The sequence below is a fragment of the Eurypyga helias genome, unplaced genomic scaffold (genome assembly GCF_000690775.1).
Source record: "Eurypyga helias isolate BGI_N326 unplaced genomic scaffold, ASM69077v1 scaffold10753, whole genome shotgun sequence".
Lineage (NCBI taxonomy): Eukaryota > Metazoa > Chordata > Aves > Eurypygiformes > Eurypygidae > Eurypyga > Eurypyga helias.
Window position 1 is genome coordinate 1 of NW_010240549.1, and position 10,567 is coordinate 10,567.

Below are 10,567 nucleotides of genomic sequence, written 5' to 3' on the forward strand. Positions count from 1 at the left end.
GCGGCGGGAGGGGGGGTAGAGCGACCGGGGCCGAGGCGCGGCGAGCTGGTGTAGGGCTGGGCAGAGGCCGCTGCTGAGTTCCTTCGGCCTGGGCCCGCCGTAGCCTTTAGCAGGGGTCGCTGCCCGGCTGTCGGCTACAGGGGAGGAAATAACGCTCTGGGAGATGTGCAGCCGTGGGATAGGGATTGCAGCTCGGTCACAGCCGACTGAAGTTCCTGCGTGGCCTTTGCGTTACGCAAGTGGCTGCAGGGTTGTCAGGTTTACAGTTTTGCAGGCTTCTCGGAGAGCCTCTGGGTTTAAATTTCATAAACTCATGGCAGCCTTTACAGGAGAGTAAAGTTCACAAAATCAGTTTGAGAAACACCTGCAGAAGGGGCTCGTTTTCTGGTGGTGGCTAAAGGGCTTGTAGTCACAACCCTTTAACTAGGCCCGTTGTTCTGCCGTTCCACTGGTGATAGGTGTGTTTGATAGCACTGTGCTGCGTAGCGGTGTGGGTGGGAGAAATCTGAAGTTACCGCGTGTCTTGACACAGCGAGTGTGTTGTACGGCTGGTACTGGATAGCTGCTTCCGTGCTAATCTCGTGCTTTTCTATTTGGGTTGGTTTTTTGGTGAGTGCGTGCCGTGAAGCATCTTTTCTTATTACCCTCATTTGCAAATAACATGCTGTAGGGCAGCTGCCGACCTTTATAAACTAATGTTTTTCTTAATCAAAAAAGCAAGATGATTGAGTCTGCAACGCTGTCTCGTTTTTAAATAATCTTAGCCAGTAGCTTATTTAAAGCTTGTTTTGCTAGGTGTGGTGTCTTCTAATGTGGAGGGCACTGGTTTCCTTTCCTTCATAACTGCTCTATGAGCAATTACTGTAAATGGAATTATACCTACCAGGCAGCTACAGCTACTTAAAACATATTTGAAGAGAAGCAAGGGCAAAGTAATTTCATACCGTCTTTTTTCCCCCCACTCTTCCTTTAGTATATTGCTAATTATTAATGGATTAAAACCCATGGTATAGTGCTGTTGTAGTATGCAGTATATATCTCTAACTATACCTCTGTGTGCAGTCACTGAGGTGCAGCTGAACATGTTTCCTTTTTTCTTTTCTATTTTGTAGTTCTGATACAGAGTTTTCAATAACATTGAACAGAAAAGATGCTCTCACAGAAGATCAGAAGACCTTAGCTTCATATGGGATAGTTTCTGGTGATTTGATATGCTTATTACTAGGAGAAGAGGATGGACAACCCAACCTACCTCTTCCTCCTTCTGCGGCTCCCCGACTTGAGAATGGTCATGAGTCATCCACCTTGATTACTGACAGAAGTCAGGCCAACAGTCCAAAAGAATGGCAGAATGAGCAATCTGACAAGCAGAAAGCTCCAGTGGAAGTCCAAAGGATTGATGAGAGGGTAAGTACATGAGAATTGTCCTGTACAACACAAAACGAAAATGAAGGTCTCTGTGTCAGTTGCTGTATTATGTAGCATCACAGAATGGTTTGGGTTGGAAGGGACATTAAAGATTGCAGTTCCAACCCCCCTGCCTTGGGCAGGGACACCTTCCACTAGACCAGGTTGCTCAAGGCCTCATCCAGCCTGGCCTTGAAGACATCCAGGCATGGGGCATCCACAGCTTCTCTAGGCAACCTGTTCCAGTGCCTCATCACCCTCTCTGGGAAGAATTTCTTCCTCATATCTAATCTAACCCTCCCTGCTTTCAATTTAAACCGGTTACCCCTTGTCCTGTCACTACAGGCCCTTGTAAAAAGTCCCCCCCAGCTTCCTTGTAGCCCCTTCAGGTACTGGAAGGCTGCAATAAGGTCTCCCTGGAGCCTCCTCTTCTCCAGGCTGAACAAGCCCAACTCTCCCAGCCTGTCCCCATAGCAGAGGGGCTCCAGCCCTCGGAGCATCTTCCTGGCCTCCTCTGGACTCGCTCCAACTGGTCTATATCTTTAGTAGAGAATCTTTTTAGAATATTTGGCTACTTATACTTGGCTGATTTATAGCCAGTTATTTGGATGGAAATTTGTTCACTATATATTAGCTGTGACACAAAAGCTAGTTCAGAGACCACGAGAACTTTCAGGTCTGACATTTTTACACGATTTAATGTTTCTGCTGGAACATACACTTTCCATGAGGAAGTTAGGAGTGTGTTGCTTTACCTACCTCAGTGCTGTCTTCTTGAGGAAACAGCTTGCAGCTCAGTCAGAGCTGACTTAAATTTCTGTGTGGCCTTTACATTACTGAGTACTGAACAAATGCAACAGGCACTGCCTGTTGGAAACACCACTCACGAGGTGAGTGTGTGATCCCTCTCTAATGGGTTATAGCAGTACCCTGTGGTTCAGATGGTCTGCTCTAAGGTGAGACCCGTCTGTCTCATGCACAAGGTTGTGTTGCTGAGAGAATTCCTGTCTCATGCTTCGTAGGGACATACAGATGTACACCTGTATGCTTCATGCAGCTAGTAGCATGCTTTTTGTATTACCCAGTGGTTTATTTCCTGTGTGACAGTACATATAATAAGTCAAGCTGGTGACAGCTCCCAACAAGTGCTGGCTGCTGTGGTGAATGATTTTCCTGGAGGAGACTCTGCAGGCACAGCCTAATGCCACAGTCTACCATGTTATACGATCCTGTCTGTTTTAGGCAGGAGCCTGAGAAGCTGGAAGGAGATTGTCTTCCAATGTTCATTCAAAGCAAGTAGATTTGTTTTGGTGGTTTTTTTTTTTTTGGAACAAACTTCAAATACAAAATGTTTCTCAATATAATCTTTATATTGGGTCATTCAAAACTGTTGTTTTAACCTATGAAAATTAAAATTTGGGATAAATGTATTGTCAGTAATGAAAGAAAATGTAGTTGGATCGTTGTCCCATTGATTGTTGCCAGGAGCAATAACCCTTACGTGGTGCTGTGGGCATGCAAGCTCCTGTGTCTGTCTTTTTTTTCCCTTTCCTGACCCTTCTCTTCGGCAAATCTGCTTGTGGTTTTTATTCACTACTATTTTTTTTTTTAATGTATCTGTGGGTAGTTCTATCAGTTACATAACAACACTGTGTGGTTTTTTTGGTAGACAAAGGAAGCCACAATAAAACTGTAGTGATCCTCAAGCGTCAGCAGATATATTCCACTGATGATTCCCCCCCCCAAAAAAAAACCCCCGATGTTTAGACCTGTTGTGTTTCTAAGCAGTCTTGTGTTGCTAAGCAGTCCAAGTTAAGGTTTTGGTTACTTTCCATGTCCATTGGCTATACTTAAGTAAACGGTGGTACTACAGGGAATAAAATATTCCTGTCTATGTTGTGATAATTCTGATGAAGCTTTAATATGTTACCAGTTTGTCTTCAAGTAGTATATGCAATCAAATGACAGACCCTTCTATGAAGGGCTTGCATTATAATTATCAAAAAATACAGAGGCTATGTGTATAATCCCAGTCTCCAGCTGGGATGCTAGAAAATGGCATTGTAATGACTCTGAAAAACTGAGAAATCAGCAGAATAGTCTTGGTGCCTCTGAGGACTGGAATAAGCAGATGAATTGAGGTGTAACTTTCTGAATGAAGGTATGTTTTGTTTTCCTTTAAAGGCAGGATCCAGCTTAGAATTTACTTCTGGATTAGTGCCGGAAGATGTTGACCTGGAAGAAGGTACAGGTTCTTATCCCTCTGAGCCCATGCTGTGCAGTGAAGCCGCTGATGGTGAAATACCACATTCCTTAGAGATGCTCTACCTTTCTGCTGAGTGTACCAGTGCCACTGATGCCTTGATTGTTCTAGTACATCTTCTCATGATGGAGACAGGCTACGTACCTCAGGTGGGTGCACAACCAGTCAGGAAATCTCTTGGTTTGTATGAAAAAGCTGTGGAATATCATGGGAATGTGTGATACAAGATGCATCTGAAGATCCACTTCTGGCTCTGAATATGTCAGTCAGCAGCAGGGGCTGTTGAAGTATCAGCTTCTCTAATTTGCCTGACCAGTAAGCCTTAAGGCTAAATACTACAGCAGCTTTTAGGTGTGCGAGAAGAGTACTCTTCCCATGTTTCTTCCAGTCCTCAGCCTTACTGGGACCCAGCTGATAACCTCCTCTTTCTGCTTTACACTCTTGAGCTTGTGTAGATGTACTTAGATTGTAGCACTTCTTTGAAGCACTGCCTTAAGCATCAGTATCCTGCTCAAATGGCCATTAACGAGGCCTAGGTCTGACAAGATGTGGTCTCCAGTTCCATATTAACTTCAGCTGAGTTCAGTTAGGCTTTGGTGCCGCTAACCTACGGCGTTGTCTAACTTGTAGCTGAGCACCTACGGCAGTACCTCTGCACAATGTATGAATTCACCTTTTCCCTTTAGATTTTCAGATTTGCATCATATGTTTACTGATACGTGGCTAAACGTGCAAAAACATATTTGCTCTCGGAGAAGTTGTTTGAATTCTTATGTTTTTTTTCTTGCGGTGAGGCTAACTAAGCACATGTAGCAGGTCAGTTTAGATGTCCAATGGACCAGTACCAGTTTAATGAATCTGCTAAGTTAATTGCATTCCTATAGCCTGAAATATTATCTGAAGAGTACATCTGCCACTGGGAAGAAGGTTTGCCTCGGTCGGTAGGCTTGGAAGTAGGGAAGATGATTGCTGTGCAGATTTAAGAGGAAAGAGAGAAAGTCTACTTGTATTTGTGGTTATGTTGTGTCCCCCTCTGGGATTCCATCTGAGCCTTTTCTTGCTGAAATTGAAAGGAAAAGCTGCTGGCCTGCTCAGAGTTTTGAGTGGATTACAAGCTGTGATTCTTCAAGCTCTGTCAGACCTCATAAGTTCACGGAAAAGGTGCAGTGACATGTTTTTCATGCAGAAAATTAATATACCTGCAGGAGTTATCAGAATGCTGGGATAAATGACAGAATGAAGTACACGTCTTAAAGAAATATTACAGTGTTCTGGCATGCGCGTTAGGACTAAGTTAAGATTTGAATTGCAAGAAGTATTCTGGCAGTTCCTAACTTCTACTTCTCTTTTTTCCCAACCCTTAGTCTTGGTACATGGCTAAAGTATGGCAGTGTTATCTCTGTGTGTTTTTAGGGGACAGAAGCCAAAGCAGTGTCTATGCCAGAGAAATGGAGAGGGAATGGTGTTTATAAGCTACAGTACACACACCCCCTTTGTGAAGAAGGTTCTGCTGGTTTGACTTGTGTGCCTTTGGGAGATCTTGTTGCTATTAATGGTAAGGTGGTCAAGCTTTTCTCCTGGATGCACACTGCTAAACATCACCGTTGTTTAGCCAGAGAAAACACAAATGTGCTTTTGTGCACCCTGTTTAGAACTGCACCTTGATTCAGGTGCAAGAGATGCTACTTCCTGATGCTGAATATTCTGGCATTTCCTGTCTCAGTGTTAACGTTTCTGCCCCTCTGATCATAACAGCTCAGTCCTTAGGGGATGCAGCTGGGCTCTTCATTGCAATGTTGTAGAAATCTGTTTCTTGTCTCATTTCATAGCTGCTTTGGTATACTTTGCCAAACACTGAAAGAGGTAGATTTGCTACAGCTACAGTATTTTTGTCTTGTCTCATGTCCTTTGCAAGACTTACAAAAAAACCCCAAACCCCACCCCCCCCAAGAAAAACCTTCTAGACTATGTATTCTTTAGCTTTAATGTATAATCTTTCCTGTAGCACACTAAGAGTTTAACTGTGGTCTCAAAAGTTGTATTTAGTTCAAGCCATTTAGTCCAGAAATTCTGGGAATTTTGATTTTTATTTATTTACTTACTTTTGAAGCAACTTCCATATAACTTGGTGGGTTTTGGGAGAGTTTTTTTCATTTGTCTTCCCCCTTCCCCCCTGATCCCTTCATTTTTCATATTTTATTTAGCATTTGAGCATTTCCACTTTTTGGCAGAACCAATATTAAATTGGGACTTGATTCTAATTTCAAGATATCTTTGATTAGAATGTTTGATATTTATTTGTAAAACTTGTAGCCGATCGTGCCAATTTGTATAAGCACATCTGTTTCCTTGGGACATGTACACATTTTGATCCGATGTTTTAACAAATCGGGGTGAGGTTAGGTTTAGAACAGTGTTGAAGCTACCACAGATGTAGTGTCCATACAGTAAGCTTGTTGAGTCTTTCTCAAGCTAATATTTCTTCAATGATGGAGCTATAATGCTTGCTGTGTGCCTCTTTTAGCTGTGTCACATCTATTTCCATGGGACAGAACTGTTGAAGGCAATGCTTGGTTTCTGTCACCAAGATCTTAGTTTATTCTCTGCTATTTTAAGTTCTGTTTTGTTTTTCTGAAATGTTTATTTCTCTAGCTGCTTGTTCTAGTTAGGCGTTTTCCTTAAAGGAATTTGGTAAGGGAGGAAAGTAAAACACCTCTGAAGGGTAAGGCAGTAATGAAGGGATTTTTGTAATCTCTCAAAAGTGTTTTAAATGTTGAAATTTCTCCCCCTTCCCCCCTTCTGTTTTCAGCAACATTAAAAATCAACAAGGAGATTAAAGGTGTTAAGAGAATACAGCTATTGCCAGCATCCTTCATTTGCTTTCAGGAGCCAGGTATGATTGAGCTATGCTATTCGTAGTAGTAAACTGAAAAGTAAGGATGTCACAGAGTGAGTCAGGGTATAGTTCAGTAGAGGAAATAGGTAAAGAATAAAAATATGGTTACCATATAGGTGAGTCATAGCTTTGTGGTTAAAGGAATTCAGAGAATGTAGCCATTTACTCACATCTTCCTGTTGAAACAGTTTGAATTTATTGGGTTAACCCTGTAAGGAGTAGCCTTTTGTTCTCTGAAGTAGGTATGAAGTGCTTTGTTGGCAGTCGAGGCTGACTCAGTGTCCTACACTGTCCCCTGGGTAGCCCCAGTCACTGATGTACAAGTCCAGCCAAAAGCAGAATAACGGAGCACTGAAATGTCTGATAGAACAGTAGAGTCTTCTGGCTCCTGTTTCTTCAGAAGACAGCATGGAAAAACATTCCTGTCAGAAAAATGAGTACTGCAGGCATTTACAACATCGGTGCATGTTACACAGGAGCTTTGAAATCTGGCAGAGGAAGCTCTGACAGATTGAGGGTCGGTTTGTTTGTTTCTGCAGAACACAAGTATTTCTCCTAATGGTGCTTTTTAAGGCCAAAGGAAAGCCTAGCCTGACCATGGAACTGGTCTGTAGTTTGTCGATGAATTCTTACCGCATGATTGTTATACTCTTAGCTGCAGAGCTGCTCACATCAAGATTACAAGCAGATTACAGTTCTGTTTACAAGAAAACCATAATTCTTCTGTTATTAAATATTTTTTTTTTTGCATTAAAAACTCCTGAAGTTAAGCTTTTTGCCTTTCTTCTTTGACAGAAAAGGTTGCAGGTGTTTACAAAGATCTTCAGAAACTATCCCGTCTCTTTAAAGACCAGCTGGTTTACTCTCTTCTGGCTGCTGCCCGACAAGGTGAGTGAAATACTTAATATTAGAGAAGGTACTTCATTTTTGAGGATGGAAGGAAAGAGAGTCTATCTAAGGCCTTGGAGGAAAACTGTTAGAAACAGCTGTTCGGTGATGGCTATATAAAGAATAAACAAAATCTGTACATTCTAAATAAATTATATAAGTCTTTGTTATCTCAGAAAATGTTAGTAAAATTATATCTGCCTGGTTTTAATTTTTGACTGCTCTAGTCTCACTTAAGAGACAGAAGTGGAGTGGCTGTCTTCCACATTTAGTGATGAGAAAATCATACCACAAGAATTCTGTGGCAGTAGTTCTGTAGTTTTTATCTGTTTCTTTGTTAAAGCAGCAAAATTTACATAGCATCATATTTGGAAGTCTAACCTCAGGAATGATCTTCTCAACAACCGGTCATTAAGGCCTTGGAAAGAATGATAGGAAGTAACTCAAGCTGGTGTTTGTGGACCAGGAGGAAGCTGGTGTTTGTGGAACAGTAGGAAGCCAGGTTTTCTCTGCCTAGGTATTGCCTTAAAAGGTCTGAGCTTTGTAGTCTGAAGACTATTCAGTGGAATTCCCTCTAGGCTTCAGTGCGGGAAGGTTTTGTGCGAAGCATGTGCTCTGTATTTAATGTGGCTTTTGTGGGCTCGTGAAATTGGGCAGGTTTCTTTTTCTTTACCTATTCCTTTGTTCGGTAGCCTACACACACAGTTAGGTGTGTGGAACGTTTCTTAGCGTTATGGTGGCCAATTGTGGTTAGTATAAGGTACCATTTGCCCTATTTTGTGCACTCTGCAGGCGTAATTGGAGTCACAAGAGATCTGCTTTATAAGAAGTCACGGTACTTTCCGAGAAGAGTGGTGTAACGCAGGCACAAAAGGGAAATGATTTAAGGGAAAGGCTATGACGTCCGTCCTTTCTTTTAGGGTCTTTAGAGATGAGTAAACTCTTCACTGCTTAGGTAATGCTTCTATTTTCTCCGCTTTGTAGCTCTGAACTTACCAGATGTGTTTGGCTTGGTGGTCCTTCCTCTTGAGCTCAAGCTTCGAATTTTCAGACTTCTGGATGTCCGTTCCCTCATCTCCCTCTCCGCTGTTTGCCGTGATCTTTACACGGCTTCCAACGACCAGCTTCTGTGGAGGTTCATGTATCTGCGAGATTTCCGAGGTAATGTGGGGACACGTGCTTTTCTAATTACATTCTCATCTGAACAGAGGGGCTAGGTCTGATTTTGGTAAGAGGCTCCTCAGGCAGCCAATTCTGGTTTTTAAACACTGAGCAGATGCAGTCATTTGTGATGCTAACCAGTATCGTTGATCAGGTGTAACTTGGGTGGATACGCTGTTTTCCACCCTGAAAACTGGTGACAATCTGCTGAGCCATTACTGCCGGACTACACCGTTCTTCTTCCCCTTGAGTGGTACAGACTTTTCTTGTTCTCATCTGTTGCCCTGGCTACCTTGGTGTACTGGCTATTGCAGACATTAGGAAGTGGAGGGAAGAGACATCCTGCTATAATTTCTCACAAGAGATTGAAGAAACAAGGTGACCAAGGGAAATGCTGCCAGAAGCTAGAGATGGGGACAGTGTTTCTGCAGTTTGTCTACTTCCTCAGTAGCTGTTAGAGGTGATGCTTTACATAGAGTGGGCGTGCAAGTAGATCACCTATTGAAGGGTCCTGGAGCTTTATCTTTTTTTATGATGCATTATCTTTATGAAAAATTTATTGACCAAAAGTGTTTTCCAGTCTTTTAGTTCTGTCAGAACTTGCAGAAGAATCATGGACATCTGTGGCGTGAATGCTACTTAAAAACAAGATAGATTGCTCTTCTTTTTTGCTTCTCTCTGTAGATCCTATGGCGAGGCCTCGTGACACAGACTGGAAAGAAGTAGGTGGCTTTTTTATATCATTTCTCTCTCCACAGGCTAATTTGAGAATAGAACTCATTAACTTTGGGAGGTAGTAACTTGGAGTTAAATTTCGGTTTGGAAGTGTAGTGTTCTGCGTACACATGTTGGGTTTGGTCAGAGTAGGAGAAAACGGCATTGCCAGTTGTTAGGTGCATGCCCAAACCGTGGGTTAGGGGCCTCCCAGAGGTGCTGGTTTGGTCTTTGGCAGGCAGGGGAGTTGCTGTTGCAGGTTTTCAGGCTGGTGAGGATGGCATTTCCGAGCTGTGCTGCAGAACTGCACGCGGTTGCTGAAGGTGGAACATGAAGCACTTGCCGAGCTTTAAAATTCCTTTGTTTCTGCCTGCAGCTATACAAGAAAAAGTTGAAACAGAAGAAAGAGGCCCTGCGGTGGAGGCACATGATGTTTTTGCCCCCTACACCTCATCCAATCCCCTTTCATCCTAACCCCTTCTATCCTAATCCCTTTCCTCCCAACCCATTCCCATCAAACCCGATCTATCCCCCAATGATCATTGGTGGAGAATATGATGAGAGACCAACCCTTCCATATGTTGGGGACCCAATTAACTCACTTATTCCTGGCCCAGGAGAAGCACCAGGCCAGTTTCCTCCATTCAGACCGCATTTTGATCCAATTGGCTCCTTGCCTGGAGCAAACCCCACGCTCCCAGGGCGAGCGGGTCCCACTGACAGGTTTCCACCTAGACCCAGCCGGGGCCGCCCCATGGACATTCGCCGTGCATTCATTTGATTGTTGCTTTTTCCTTCAGTGAGTTTTCTAATCCCCGAGCTTGCGTTCTAACCGCAGGAGATGGCACATCCCAGGCGCTAACATCTGCCTTCTCTTCGGATTGTGGCAAGGATGTGCGTGCGTGGTAGGGTTTCAGCCCGAAAGGCCGGGTTTGGTTTGTGCTCTGGTAGTGCTGTACCGCCTGGCACTAGGGTCTAAGCCTAGACCAGCTGGTTCTGCTCCACTCCCCTCACCCTCCCGCATCCTCAGTCATCTCCTGGCCACATATTTGTTGCATCAGATAAAGAGCACTTTAAATACAAACCCTATACTTGTCTGTCTTATTTGAAGAGTTTTATTAAATTGCCAGGAAAAAAGTTGTCTAAAATCTACCTGGCTAATAATCTTTATTAACAAAATAAAATCTACCATGTTCCACATTGAACAGGATGCTGTTAGGGCAGATGTGAGTTCATAG

The 10,567-nt window shown here is 43.2% G+C and overlaps 1 protein-coding gene across 1 annotated transcript; it reads left to right on the forward strand.

The window, feature by feature from the left end:
* Nucleotides 1-1,112: 1,112 nt before the first annotated feature.
* Nucleotides 1,113-10,300, forward strand: FBXO7 (F-box protein 7; the record flags this gene model as incomplete). The annotated part of the gene is made up of 8 exons (XM_010148475.1): nt 1,113-1,407; nt 3,592-3,819; nt 5,084-5,225; nt 6,480-6,563; nt 7,362-7,454; nt 8,439-8,615; nt 9,300-9,337; nt 9,706-10,300. Coding segments are annotated over 8 exons (1,462 nt in total), but the record flags the coding sequence as incomplete, so codon positions are not given.
* Between the last annotated feature and the right edge of the window lie 267 nt (nt 10,301-10,567).